The sequence below is a fragment of the Danio aesculapii genome, chromosome 2 (genome assembly GCF_903798145.1).
Source record: "Danio aesculapii chromosome 2, fDanAes4.1, whole genome shotgun sequence".
In the NCBI taxonomy this organism is placed as follows: domain Eukaryota; kingdom Metazoa; phylum Chordata; class Actinopteri; order Cypriniformes; family Danionidae; genus Danio; species Danio aesculapii.
Genome location: NC_079436.1, coordinates 38,376,103 through 38,392,182, shown reverse-complemented (window position 1 = coordinate 38,392,182; position 16,080 = coordinate 38,376,103). Strand labels below are relative to the sequence as shown.

At 36.3% G+C, this 16,080-nt stretch overlaps 1 protein-coding gene across 1 annotated transcript in view; it reads right to left on the bottom strand.

Annotated features, from left to right (window-relative positions):
• The window catches only part of LOC130246236 (uncharacterized), a 273,191-nt gene that overhangs the window by 61,949 nt on the left and 195,162 nt on the right, over positions 1 to 16,080 (bottom strand). The window contains exon 6 of the mRNA XM_056479115.1: positions 8,587 to 8,768. Within this exon, the coding sequence (XP_056335090.1) occupies positions 8,587 to 8,768 (182 nt within the window). The remainder of the gene's footprint in view (positions 1 to 8,586; positions 8,769 to 16,080) is intronic.

Genomic DNA, 16,080 nt, shown 5'->3' with positions numbered 1-16,080 from the left:
TTTCTTCCAGCTGCAACCCAGTACTGGGAAACATACACTCTCATTTACACACATACAATACGGCTACTATACTGTTCAATTCACCTATAGAGCATGTCTTTGGACTATGGGGGAAACCGGAGCACCCGGAGGAAACCTTCGCTAACACAGAGAGAACATGCAAACTCCACACAGAAATGCCAACTGACCCAGTTGGGCCTCAAACCAGCGACCTTTTTGCTGTGAGGCGACAGTGCTAACCACTAAGCCACCGTGTTGCCTAAAAGACAGTTGTATATTATATATTTTACTGTTGCTGTCTTTATGGTTGATGTATCCAAGTTTAGCTTCCATACAGTATACAGTATCCATATATCATTTGAAATATGCTGAGAATATTAAAGACATAAAAGATATAGGCTTTTCCCACTGTGGTTTAAAATATATATAGTGATAACACCAACACATTAAAGTGTTATATCACACACTTCAACATTCTGGCACATTTTAAATCAGTTAAGCTATATGAAAACCATCTTTTTCACTCTCCTTCCAAAAAACTATTTCAATTGTTATATGCTTTATAGTTTTGCATCTCAAATCTAGAAATCTGAGGAGTGTTCATTTATATAGACTGTTTACTATATTACTATGTGCAATGGTTTTATGAAAAAAAATATAAAAAAAACAAGAAAAAGGAAATGTGCAAGACTTCACAGAACAGGCCTGAAAGCAACATTAATGCAGGTAATGCACTGCATATCTGTGATAATTTTTCTCTTTTGCGTCGTGTTTCGCGGCCGTTTTCCCCTAACTTAAGGTGTTTATCTTTAATACTGTCTTCCCCAGTGTACGTCTTACTTCCATGTCTCTGTATCTCTCTATATACTGTCTCCTCTCTTTGGCCACTCGTTTAATCTCGCTGCTCCTTTCTGTCTGTTTCCCCTTTCCAGTTTTCCCTTATCACAGTAGCACATCCCTGGCCTAAAAGCCCTCCCAGGCTCACCTGCAGCCAAAGCTTTTTTTTAACACTGACTTACTTCCCCACACCTGCCAGGCCTGTCACAGTGACAACCCTGCTCTCTTTATTCACACACATACACACACACACACACTCACACACATTCGCGCAAAATTGCATGGTGGCAGGGGTCTGGTACAGTTGATGTGACGTACACACAAATGAGTCAAGCTGGATTGGCATCAATAAAACAGTGCCGGCTTTTCCCAGTGTCTGATCACAGATCCAGATCTGAACAGAACACACACAACAATCAGCTCAGAAATGGGGCTTCAAGCCTTTAAACTGTAACAGGCAACATGGAGTTCAAAACACACATTGATATTTCATGGAGAATCACTGTGAAACCTGATTAGTGGAGATTATTCTCTTTAAAAGGACTGTTGGTTGGCTTTAAATGTATTCCTTTCACAAGAAACAATGAATGTAAAGATAAACACGACAATCAATATAGCCGCAAGTGGAGATTCAAGCATTTCAAGGCTGTAGGCTCACTTATCATTTAAGAAGTCTGTAATTACTTTAATAAATAAGGAGAATCAAGATTTTAGCCAGTTACAAAGAATTAATTGTAAATGTTGAATGTAAATGCTATGTAAAAACAGCGTTACTAACCTTTTAAACTGTTATAACACCACCTCATCTCTGCAGGCTTATTAGAAATCACACAGTACACATTCATGCTGGATTACATGAAGTTTGGAGATTTTGATTATGAAGTACAGCACATTTTCTGACATTTCTGTTTCCTTTTTATTGTTATAGAGCGACTTTCCACACTAATTTTTGCTCTGCAGTTTTGTTATCTGCCACTTAAATGGTCAAGCACTTTAAAGCAGGATGGATTCTGATTGGCTGTTCATATTTTAATTATTTATCAGGCTGGGGCAAAAAAACTAATAATAATAAAAAACACTGCAAAAGTAATTTAATAGAAATTGCTCCTCTGTGTCCTTAAAGGGATAGTCACACAAAAATGTTAATTCTGTCATCATTTACTCACCCTTCACTTGTTCTTAAACGCACACAAAAATATATTTTGAAGAAAGTTGTTAACCTGTAACCACCAAGTTTTCAGCTTTTTTTTTTTTTAAAGGGGACCTATTTTACCCCTTTTACAAGATGTAAGATAAGCATTTGATATCTCCAGAATTTGTCTGTAAAGTTTCATACCCATCAGATAATTATATTATAGCCTCCAGAATCTGCCCATTTTGGTGTCTGAATACATATCTGTTTTTGTAGCCTGTGACTTTAAATACAAATGAGCTGCCTCTCTCCGCCCACCGTTCCCACATGCGTGTCTGCTTCTCACCATGCGCTACATCAGATAAACAGCAGTCAGTGACAGAGACAGACTCGGATGAAGCTGAAATACAGCGCATTAGTCAAAAATACCAAGTAAATTTATTTCATGTATTTGTGGTGGTTTATTCAAGCCTTTCTGAAATGATGAGTCTCACACAAATGCCATTTGCAGTACACACACACACACATATGCGAACCACTTAAGGGTGAGTGAATTTTCATTTTTGGCTGAACTATCCCTTTAAAGCAACCCCATGCAATTTTTTCTCATGGGTATCAACAAAGCAGATCACGCTGTTTAACTGATGGTGATTTTTGTATATGTCCACTGGTTCCGCTGGCAGGGATTGACTGAACTGTGTGTATTGGGTCACTAACCCTAAGTTGCATATTTGTTTAGTGTTTATTATATAGATCTTTTTCACATTTCAGGGTTTCTCAGCAGTGGAAGTCATCATAGTTGGGTAAACTTAGAGCGCAGTGAATGTTAGAGTAAAACAAATCATTTTTTACAATCCTATTTGCTGAAATAATGAAAATAAAACTCCACAATGATGTTATCAAGACTTTCAGAAAAGGAAAACAATTGTGTGAGACTGATATCTGCGGACAGAAAAGAAAATAACGTCAAATTTACTCTCAGCCTTAAGTTTTTCAAAAGTTTTCCCTTCAAACAGGAGAATTTGAACTCACATAGTTACACATTTTGATTATTATCCTTGGTGTGAATGGCCCTTCGCTAAGTCCCATGTCATTTGAAGCCTGTTTTAAGTCAAAAACCCATACACATAAAGAACTTCTACATGAATATTAAAATTCAGTCATTAATTTTCTTTTTGGCCTAGTCACTTTATTAAGCCGGGTCTCAAACCAGCGTCCTTCTTGCTGTGAGCCGTTTGTGCTACCCACTGCGCCACCATTCTGCCCTGAATAATAAAATGGTACAGCAAAGTGTGTGCATTCCCTTTTACATATTTTCTGAAACTAACTTTTTCAGTAAAAAAAATGAAAAAATGCTAAGTAATAATTCCACATAAATCTATTCAGGTCAACTTTTTATTTAAAAGTATCAGTCAACAATATGTGCTTTGTTGGGTTACTGATTTGCATGTAAAGTGGTAAAAAAGATAATGTCAATAAACGGTTTTGTATTATAGTTTTATATTAATGCATTCCACTGTGTTTACATTCAAAATGGAAAACAAAATGAAACAGTATGGCTTTTGCAAGGATACATATTTTATGTATTACTCATTTTTATTGCCTTTGTGTGAACAGTTTTCAACAAACAATACATTTCCTGAGTTCCTAGGTTGTCTATTAAAGCCTGGTCTATTAAAGCCTAAAGATTGATTTTTATGCCAAGGTCTCAGGATGTTTTGCTGAGAAAATAAAAAAGCTGTGACATATTCGTACATACACTGTTAATAATTTCCTGTAGAATATACAGTAACTTACTGGCAGCAGTTCACCAGTAACTTACTGTAAGTCAATTACAGTAAAAATACTGCATCATTTACCTTTCAGTTTATGCATTTTAAGCATTGTATATCTTTACTGTAATAAATACAGTAATTTTTACAATGCAACTTTAAAATACGGTAACATACTGCATAACTTTCCTTCAATAAAACTCAGTTCATATTGCACTACCTGACAAAAGTCTTGTCGCCTATCCAAGTTTTTAAGAACAACAAATAATAACTTGACTTCTTGTATGATTTGGTATCATAAGGGGCTTGTATGAAAGGCAAATGCCTCTAGATTATGCTTTATATTTTTTCCAAAATAAAATATGATCATGCCTTGATTATTAATTATTATTTTATTTGCTTAGACTTTGCTTAGACAAGTCTTGTCACTTAGCAGAAATAATGTACAGTGTAGAATTTAAAGTCATGGTGTAGTGGAAAAAGAACTAATATTGTGTATGACTCCCATGATCTTGGAAAACTGAATCCATACATTTCTGCAATGACTCAAATAACTTATTAATAAAGTCATCTGGAATGGCAAAGAAAGCGTTCTTGCAGGACTTAAAGAGTTTATCAAGATTTTTGGATTCATCTTCAATGCCTCCTCCTTCATCTTACCCAGACATGCTCAATAATGTTAATTTCTGGTGTCTGGGCTGGCCAATCCTGGAGCACCTTGACCATCTGTCAAAATGATGCTGGTGAAATGCTAAGCTTGTTCAAACGCATCACTATCAGTTGCTTTCTTCACTACTCTTTTCTCGCCATTTGCTCTGCACTTATTTTGATTTTTAATTTTGTTTTGTTGTTGAGAAAAGCATCCTACTAATTTTTACATATACAACTAAATTATACTCTCTGTAGTGTTGATAGCATCTGGATTGTTATTATCAGCCCCTATAATCAAACTATTAAAAATAACTGTTAATGTTTTGTGTGCACAACTGCAAATATGAGCAGTTTCTACATAGTACACACAGCCCCTTGATTATAAATTATATACATATATATGTGTGTACATAACCATGAATTACTTGTTAAAATCCACTGAGGTGATGGAAACATAAGCGATGAGATGTTTTGACTATCTCTGCACGTAGGCGAAGGAAGCAACATGCTAGGTATGGATCGGAGTGACAGCTTTCTTATAAATAATCTAACTCAGAATTATATACACCCTCGCAATCAGAAACGGGAAGATATTTGGAGTCTCTTTCTGTAATTATTTGCAAATAACAGTTACATTTGTTTCTGTTCTTCCCACAAACCTATCAAATCTCTTTGCAATATGATGCATATAGACCACTTTTAAGGTCTTTTTTGAAGCTGTTTCAAGCTTGACAGCCCCTGGTGACTATGAAGTGTCACTGTATGACAAGAGATTCTTACTTTTGAGTCCTATACACAAAAACAAAACAAAAGGCAGCATATAAATCTGGAATGACACAAGTGTGAGTAAACAATGACAGAATGGTAATTTTTGAGTGAACTATGGCTTTAATTCACTAATGCATCCTGTGCCGTTGCAGGTGATGATGTGGAGATGTCCTGAGGCGAACAGTGACAGTCAGAATCTTTGCCAGTGAAGAAACAGGCTCTCGGAGATGAGTGTGGTCTCATGGGGGGCTTCTGCGCGTGGCACACACCACACGGCATGTCAGCATAAATCACGCTCTTTTATTTCGCAGCCTGTCTGATCAGCGTCTCACGCACACACAGAGGCTGCACAGACTGCGATGGGGCTGATTCAACATTGACTCACATCGCCTATACAGCATTGACACTCGTTTGGGCCTTTTGTGGAGGCTTTTTTTTTCTTTAGCTGGAGCAGATTTCCTCACGACACCTGGCAGAATGAGTAACCTGCCCCTCCTACACGTTATCATCATCTGCTCTATGAGGCGTCCTTTGATCTCTGCCCACCTTCCAACAAAACCATGCCCACACACACACACACACACACTTTTCCCTGCTGAAAAGACTGGAGTAGATGGTTACCAGCATGCATTGGGTTTTTGGTTGCAGGTCACCGTTATTGTGTTGCCGTTCCCACCAGACTTCTTAACTAGCTTAGCCAGCAAGACTTCTCGGTCAGTCTGCTTTAAACAGAAAGAGCATGCTGGTCGACAACCTTCACTGCTGTAGCCATATTTAGCTGCCAGCAGCCGAGTTTCTGTCCACATAATTCAAATGAATTTTTTGGGATACTGCCTAAAACAGATGCAGCAAAAATAAAATAAAATCCACAATTTAAATTGGTGAGCACAACCCATCATTTTGCCAAAATTGCCATCATTTGTTCATTCTCACATAGTTTTTAGATGTCTTCAGAAGACAAATGAAGATGTTTTTAATTAAATCTGAGAGATTTATGGTTGTCCATTAAGCTTTATATGATAAACAGATTTAATTTTGGCTTGAACAGAAGCTCAACCACATATTTGAAATGCGAGAACAAACCTTAATGGTTCTAGCAGAAGTTTTAACATACGTTTTTTGGGATACTGCCTAAAACAGATGCAGCAAAAAAAAATCCAGAATTAAAATTGATGAGTTCAACCCCTAATTTAAATATGCATGATTTGCTCATTTTGACATCTTTTTTTTTTTGGATTTCAGTTTATCTTCAAAAAACAAATTAAGAATCTTTTAATTACATCTGAGATTTGTAGTTCTCCATCAAGTCTGTTCACCAAAAAAAAAAACAAGACAAAATTTATGAAATAATGAACAGATTTAAATTTACTAAACGTTCATCAACAAACATGAACAGAAGCTCAATCACATTTTTGAAATGCAAGAACCAACCTCAATGGTTCTAGCAGAAGCGCTTACGTATTTTGTGATGCACAAGAGCAACTTCATTGGTTCTTGCATGTCAATCAAGCATGCTTAAGATTTCATGACCAAATATGGTTGCTGTAAACATTGTCTGGTGATCAATGTTTGTTTGAGAAACACAAGCTAAATTGCATTTACTCAACTCGTAAAAGACACGGCTGTTTGACACTATTATCTGTTCCTACTGAGTTAGTAAAGGACCACAGACACCTGTATGCGGAGGTTTTTTCCAATACAGCGTGCGGTATCAAATTAATTTCAAACTACACTCCTCCTACAGTTCGCATCCAATATCTCGTTTGTCAACAATATCGAAGTGAAAGTGAAAATGCCAAACTGCAGTTAAAGTCGACAATTTAAAAATAAAAGACACCTGAAATTACAAGAAACTCCAGAAGAAATGTGGATAGCGTGATGACACAATGACGGTAATCGAATTATGTGCTATTACATGTAAAACAGGATCATGAAAGGAACATTCCAAAAGGCAACTCATGTAAACACCTTAATCACATTATTGTCTTATTCAGATTAAGGCAAATAATTTGATTACTGATGTCTATGTAAATGTAGTTGATGTTTGTTGTGAATACAAGCTAAATTACATTTACTCAACTAATAAAGACTTGGATTAAACCACTGAATTCAAAATGTAGTTAACTGTTCTTTTGTGATATCTTTATGGAAGTTTGGAAGCATCTGAGTTTTGGGAGACACTTTAAATTTAAGAGGACGAGTAAACAATGACAGAACAAATGGTGAACAAACCCTTTATGTCACCTCAGGTGAATAAGATAAAATTACATAACTAATACACATCACCAAACTTCTCCAGCTGCATTAATAATTGCAAACAGTTTTGCACTGCAAGTTTTTTTTACATTTAAATATGCAAATAATGCATTATCTTATTAAATATGCACTAATTTGCATTTTAAGAGTTCACACTTAGCTGATGATTGATAAGTAAGAGCGAGTTTGGCATGCTGTTCCGGGAGAGAGCCTTGAGCTCGGAAGATCCTCGAACCCGAGGCTCCCTCTCTTTTCATCGGGTGAGATGGGAGTCTGAGCTCAGGTAGGTCTCGAAAGCTCCCCCTATTTAGTTAAGAAAGAGGGGAAGGAGTCGGGGTGGATGGGGGATTCTTCAAGATGAAGATGGTTAATGTAAGGAAATCTAGCTATTTATATATAATCAAATTCATCTAATTGATGTTTCTTGTGATTGCTAATGTGGGACCCACCATGGTCAATCATAAGCACGTGATCCTCTCGAAATTTGTTTCTATATAAACTTCACTCATTACCTGAACATAAATCTGAACTTTGAGTCTGTTCCAAAGTTCAAAATGTTTTATTCTGTTGACACAGAGGAAAACACTTTCACGAAGGACATTTTGAAGAACCCTTTTTATCACTCCATAAATCAGAAAACACTGTCAACAGCCAGAAAAACACATTTCTTGATTTTTTAGGAATAAGATGTTGTCTAAAATGAGGCAAATGTTATAAGAACAAACACTTCTGCAAAAACTGTCAGAATAGGAATAATTCTGTAAAGTTTTTGTGTAGTGCACTGTATGTGCTACCGAAGTGAAGACACAAGAAAAAGTCACCCTTTGAGAAAACAGCTTATAAAATATGTATTGTGAGAATAAAAATAAATAAAATAAACACATGCAAAATGAAAAAAGTGTATTCAGGAGGTTTCCTTTCCAATAGTCTGAAACAACACATCATGAAGGGCTTAAAACTGACCAATACATCTTTAGCCAATAGTATCTAAATATATCTGCACAAATCAGGCTAGAATTTCAACTGTCATAAATCAGTCCAGAAATCCATCCATCATAAACCAGGCTGGAGATCAATATACCATAAGCTTGGCAAAAAAAAAAAAAATTGACATTTCATATGTTTTTTCCATCTTTCTCATATTGTAAGTTCCCTGGACTTTTCTCCTACCTTGTTTAGAATGATCACGGCCTCCTGGTTGGCCCCAGAGATGTTAAAGGTGTCTCCTGATTCTCCGTCTAGTATGGTGTACTCCAGTTTGGCGTTCTCACCCAAGTCAGCATCTGTTGCTGAGATCCGACCCACCTCCGCCCCTGGCACTGCCAACTCAGACACAGAGAACAGCCAGGAACCTGAGTAAGGGAAGAAGATTTGGACAAGAGAAAAGAGAAACGGAGACAGAGAATCAATTATTAAGCATCCTCATACATCATAACAATCTGATTTTACACTGAAGCATTTCCCATTTCTCTTTATATCAACCACAACTTTTCTTTCAGACTAATGATTCGCATCCAGTGTTAATCTAATAAAAATGTCTAAAATGAATATGATTGTTTCACATAATGTAATTATACTTGATCATTTTGCATATGAGCTGAGCAAACTGCAGCCGAACAATATAATCACACTGCTAATGCTAAACTGAAGCGCTTTACTAGTAGGTTAATTAACTCATCCAAATGCCTCTTATTTGTTTGAGATTAATCAGATTCAGTACGTACACACAACAGACATTTAACAAATCACTTCGGCATCTCAAATTCGTTAACTTGAGCTAGTGAGCCTGAACTGAGATACGTGAAAGACAGAACAAGATGGTTTTTTGAGCTACATTTTACATAAAAGGGCAGTTTTCACATGTTTTATGGTGATTTGTTAAATATTTTGCCTTAAAGGGATAGTTCATGCAACAAAAAATAAAAATGCTGTTGATTTACTCAACCTCAGGCCATTCAATATGTCCCTTTTTTGGTAACTAGAACATTAAAGAATATTTTTTAGCTGAAACTATCTCATAAAATGCAAGTCAATGGCTTCGGGCACTTTTGAAAGTAAAAAAAAAAGCAAATAGAAGCAAAATAAAATGACTTCCCATGGCTTCAAATGATTCAGTTTCTAGTACAGACTAACTGTTTTGTTTCATAAGTAGGCATGGATCAGTATAAAATTTTGACGGTATACCCTTTCAATAAAAATATTGTGGTATCACGGTATTGGGATTACTGCTCTAAAATTTATTCTTTTCAAATGTCTGAGTAAAAAAATTAAAGTTTAAACAAAAGTTTTCAGTTTGAACACAAAATATTTTATTTTGAAAAACTTTTTAAATATTTTGTTACAGTAAACAGATCAGGCTAATTAATTGAAAAAGAATCATTGGCTTCTGCTGTCTTCATTAGTTTCAAAAACACTGATTTCTTTACAATTTAAAACAGCATCTTTTAAAAAAAAACTTCCGAACTTTATCATCCCATGCCTATTCATAAGACCTTAACATATAATCAGGACCCACAGATACACTGTAAAAAACATAACCTCAATTTAAAACTGTAAGGCAACTTGTTGCTTTAACTTGACTACTTAATTCAAGTAAGCTAGTGCACAGTACTTCAGTAAAAAGTTGAGTCAACTAAAAAAAGCTGTGCAGCAAGTTGATGATGTTAATTTGAGTGAACCTTTTATTTTTTTTAAATGTATTAATTTTGTGATGCCTACAGTATATGATTTATTTTTATTTAGTTTTTAAGACTAATACAGTTGACTTGCATTTTAGAAATTACCACAGAAAAGACCACAGTTCCACATCTCCTACCAAAGAATTCAAGATCTTGAATGAACTGTGATTAAGTAAATTAAGAGCTGATTTTTATTTAGAGCAATAATACTTCTTTAATTTTGCACTTTAACATCAACAAACAATGCAAATTTCGTCACATAAAAAAGTAGATGGCATTTTAGTAACAGTAAAACTGACAAATATTGTTCATTCATTCATTCATTCATTTTCCTTTGGCTTAACCCCTTATTTATCAGGGGTCATCACAGCGGAATGAACCGCCAACTATTCCAACATATGCTTTATGCAGCGAATGCCCTTCCAGCTGCAACCCAGTGCTGGGAAACACCCATACACTCATACATACACACACACATACACACACACACACAGAGACACACACACACACACACACACACACACACACACACACACACACACACACACACACAAACACTATGGACATTTTAGTTTATTCAATTCACCTATTGGATCACGGTTGATCCGTGATCTGTACGAATCACAACTCACAGTTCAGAACACACATGACCCGCAACTTTTTTGAACATGTACAGTAGGCTAATCCAACATTTAAAACAATTGCAGCGAGATCGATTCAAATAATGTGTATGAAAGCATTTTGGCTTCCCTGTAAATATAATGATGACGGAAGAAGTTGTGGTGGGACCTAAATGCTTAAGTTATTAATTAAAGGTGTTTTCTGTCATTGTTTGTTTAGCCTGCATTAATGCATTCAGTGTAAAGCTGCACAATTAAACATTAAAAGATCAGGATCTCAATTCAAAACCGCGCAACATAAATGATAATGATTTGCATATTTATTAATCTTTCGAAGTGCTGCATTCAAATCTGTGTTTGATCGAGAGAAATTCAGTTTTTACACTTTTTCAGTTAGTTACAAACAATTAAATAACACAGAAGTACTGGGAGAACAGGTTATAGTTCAGATATAAACACTGACGTTTATGGTAAAGATTAAAATCAATGTTTAATGGAATTTGACGCCTGGTGAGTGTTGTAGCAATTGCACTGTGTACCCAATAGGTGGCGACAAACAACCATCAAAATTATGTCACTGAATAGGTTCTTTCTTGATTTTTTTTTTATTTTAATTATAGTTTCTAAGTTATGTTTGTTAAAACCAATGTTTTTTGCAGTAATATTTTTGTATAAATGGAAAGGAAATAACATTTGTCTCCTCCCTTTTTTGCTGATCTGAAAAATGGTCTGATCCGTGTCTCAAAAACCGTAGTGTGATTCGAACTGTGATATTTGTCATCCGTTACACCACCACTTATCGCGCATGTGTTTGGACTGTGGAGGAAACCGGAGCACCTGGAGGAAACCCAAGCAAACACAGGGAGAACATGCAAACTCCACACAGAAATGCCAACTGACCCAGCTGGAACTTGAACCAGTGACCTTGTTGCTGTGAGGCAACAGTGCTAAACACTAAGCCACCATGCAGCCATGAAAAATATTGCATTGAAATAAAAATAAAAAAATAAATAAAAAACTTTCCCACAGATAAGCATCAGCATTTCAGACTAAGTCAGAAGACATGAGCAAGTAGTGTTTGAGTTTTATTGTTACGTTTATATACTGAGGAAAGTCATGAAGTAAGGAGAGATAAAGAAGACTGATGGTCTAAAGCATATCAGCTTCCATCTAAGTTATATATATAGTGAGCATTTGTTCCAAATGTCACAACCTGGGACATTACACCGTACGTCTCCATTAGACACCTTGTATATGTGACACCACAAAACAACAGCCCGAGATGAAAGTCAAAGCTCATCACCATCTCACTACATCAACAAACAGCAGCCAAATTTGCAGAAATGTAACAGCAGCCTTTCAAATCACTCCTTCAGTAGTGTGCATCAGTTCTGCATCTGACAGGCTTTGAATTTCAGCTCAGACTGGCATGTTGTCGATGTCCTGCTGTTCTTTGATGAAGGAGAGGTGGCTGATGGGGGGAAAAAAGTCTCCAGCACAACAAGTGTTTGAGGATTCGTCTACAGAGTGTCCACCGTGTCATTGCGCAGACTTTAAAACGCTCCCTCACTTCTGTCAAGCAAAAAGCATGCACCTCTACTTAGAAGATGTTAGAAGATGTCTGCGATTTGCCGCACTTGAGGCAAAATCGAGGAGAGCTGTTTGCATTGGGATTTAAGGATTTGGCACAACAGGAAGCCAAACACAGACGCACACATCATTGCGTGCTCAAGGTCATGCACTTCAATAAAAGACAAGACGCCAAGTGGGCAGAAATGCCTCAAAGAACACACTGTTCAAAAGTTTGAAAACGTTGAATAATTTTTCTAGTTCGATAGATTTTATTTCTTTGAAACCAAAGTTGTCTTTGACAAATCTGACCAAATGCAGTGTCACAAGATCATTCAGAAATTATTATGATTTGCTGCTCAAAAAAAGGCTGTACAATGTACAAGGTTTACAATTACTTTTGCTGAATGAAGTACTTATTTTTTATAAATAAATAACTTTAATTATACCCCTGTAACTGTGGCCGTACCCTAAACCCCAGGTGGGTAATATTTTACTTGTTTGTTCAATGGCCAGATGGAATAAATCCGTCAAACTTACGAATTTAACTTTAACCCAGATAGCTATAGGCCACCGACTAGAACTATACCAAAGATAACATAAACAAAATACTAGTGGTGGGCCGTTATCGGCATTAACGTGCTCCATTAACGCGAGACTCTTATCGGGCAATAAAAAAAAAAAACGCTGTTATACTATTCCTAAAGTTGAGTTGGGAGCTGGGTCTATTCTATGCAAGCTATGATGATTTTCACCTTAATATTTTAGCACGGATGTATACCTGGCCGAATAGGTGGCGAGAGCGAGTCTTCTAACCTGTGTGTGTCCCTACTGTGAAATTACCACATCAAACGTGACAGGCTAACATGAACGGAGTTCACTAGAGTTAATCTGATTAATGTTAGCTTCACATCTAACTATCAGGCACCTGTAGAGTTTATGCATTCGAGTAAAACATATACAAATAAAACTGACCGGGTGCTTTTTAAAATGAACGACGGTGAATGAAAGTCAAACCGGTGAGCCGTCTGACAATAAAGTGCCCTTCTGAATCAAATCAGCAGGAAGCCCTTCTGGATCTTTCACTTACTTCGAAGACACTACTGATTACGCTTATATGGACATCTGTAATCTAGTTATTTGCCTTAATAGACAATAATATAATTAAGCACAATCCCAATTCTATATTATACCTCTAGTCCTTGAAATACAGTAGATTGTGAATGGGTAAGAATGTAAAATCTCATAACAAATGTGAACCTACTACTACATACTGTGCACGCCAACATATCTCTTTAGGTTATTTATAGCAACCTGTACAAATATTCATCTATTGTTAATCTCTGTTCAATGCTAATACAATCTGTATATAATGTTCAAAGTACATCCATCTGTAAATATTACCCATAGTTTCTCTATAATTGGACTTTATAATGTATACCTATATCCTGCACTTGCTGCTATTGCACTCCTGGTTAGTCCTAAATTGCATTTCGTTGCCTTGTGCATGTGTAATGACAATAAAGTTGAATCTAATCTAATCATCCAATGTCATCATATATCATCGCTAGCTCATATGTCATGTCTTCTGTGGTAGCAATTTGATGATTCCAGAAGATGCAAGCATGTTTAAAAGATTACTTGCTTGCAAAGATGTTTTTGAACTGTATTTGGATAAACGCCATTTATTTTTAACAGAAATTCACATGAGCCTCCAGGTTTCCTTGTGTGTCCATGTTATGACTGCTGGATTATGTTGCAAGAAGCACAAAACTAAAGTGTGCATTTACTCTGAGGGGTCTGAGGTGGTTTTGGGGCCGCTAAGATGTTTTGACATGCCCTGACATTTGTGCTTATTTCAGCTACTTATTACATAGTACTGGACAACATGTATTTTTTTTTTATTCAGCACAAACTTTGCTACGATAATATCTGAGAAAGACGGATGTATACATGCATTTTACCAGAAGTAAAAAGCTAATTCTTTGCCACCAGACGTGTTTGACAGACTGGCCTATTCTGTCAAGCCATTGTATATGTTAGCATAATTTAAAGGGCACATATTTTACCTTGTTTTCAAGATTTAGGATAAGTCTATTGTGTCTCCGGAATGTGTCTGTAATGTTTCAGCTTAAAACATCCATCAGATTATTTATTCTACCTTTCCAAATACTGGAGTTTTCTGCTCTGAACCCTATATAGCTGTTTTTGACGCCTGTGCCTTTATTGCTTGTTCTCCCCACCCACTGTTCCCAAGTGCCTGTCAGAGTGTGCCTCAATCTTTACCTTGGCTGCATCAGATAAACAGCACAGTGACAGACATGAAGGAAACAGATCTCACGTAACGTTTGTGAGAAATACAATAGTAAGAACTTTTCTAATGATTATTTGATGAATTTGTTGTGGAGTTAATTCAAGCCTTTCTGCTATGATGAGTCACACACAATTTCATTACAAAGTTCACGCACAAACACACACACTCAGCGGACACACACACAGACAGCGTGTGCATTTAACTTTGCACTGTTTTTGTACAGCAAACGTGACTGGATACACGTTAATACCCACTGTTGTATGGATATCCGTTATGCTGATGTACAAAATACACCTGATTTAATGTCTACAAAGCAGGATTGCAGTGTCTTCTTTTATAATTGTACTGACATGGGGTGATGAAGTAAAGATGGTAAAATCGCTGAAATCATTACAAACATGTACGGTTTTAAAAAACACGTTTTTATAAACTTGTAAAACTCATTCTTGAGGTGCAGATGATCACTGAGAGCTGAACAGATCTTTTAATCCTGGTTGCTTTGCGCACGTCCTGTCTTGTTGATAAGATTATACACGTTACTACGGAGACAATACGTGGCTGTCAATCAATTCAGTGGGTGGGGAAACCACACTCCTACATCACGTTGAGGTGGGCCTCATGATGGGAGGGATATGGATCCTATTTTAACGTCAGGAAGAAAAAAAAAGATTTACTTTCTTTATATTACTCCATTATGACTGTGGACATGCTCTACCTGTACACAGTTCTGTTCAAACAGCTTACAAAAGATGATTTTCATCATGGGTGCCCTTTAAAATATGTTGTGGAATATTATGCAGTGATTATTATAACGGCTAAACTGAGCGATTTTTAAAAACCTTTTCTTTGAAGATCATGACTGTTACACATTATGAGTTTATAAATGTTATAAATCAGATGCTTGTTTGCAGTAAAAACCATTATTAATGACCTTTTTTTTACACTTTTGGGTCTCCTTGCTTACTTTTTCAGCCATGTTGCAGGAATATTTCTTATACCTCTGCTTTTGTAGTGTGGTCTTCGTTTGTAGAGCTGTATGGAACTTCCCCTTACCACTACACATCCAAACCACAATCAATCTATTTAAATGTACTTAAAATGAACTGAAACAACACAATTCTTGAGGGTCTTTTTGGGACAACCTCATTGTTTATGTTTAATCCACCTAAATTTGTGAAAACTAATAATTTAACTTAATTACTTAATCCCATAAGGTATTAAGAATAAATCGATTGTGTGGAACCCAGCATTATTTACAGTGCAAAGAGAATTGGGAAACCCCTTCACATGAACGCATGAACCGAGGGGTAGGGGTAAGAAGTAAAACTAGGATTGGACCTAAAGCATGTATCATTTTCTACGAATTAAGACTCACACATTCTCTCAATGGCATCTACCAGTCACCTCATAAATCATAAATCACCACATAAAGCAGAACAGAAAAAAAAAAAACGGATGGATGACCATCTTTTTTTCTGAAGCA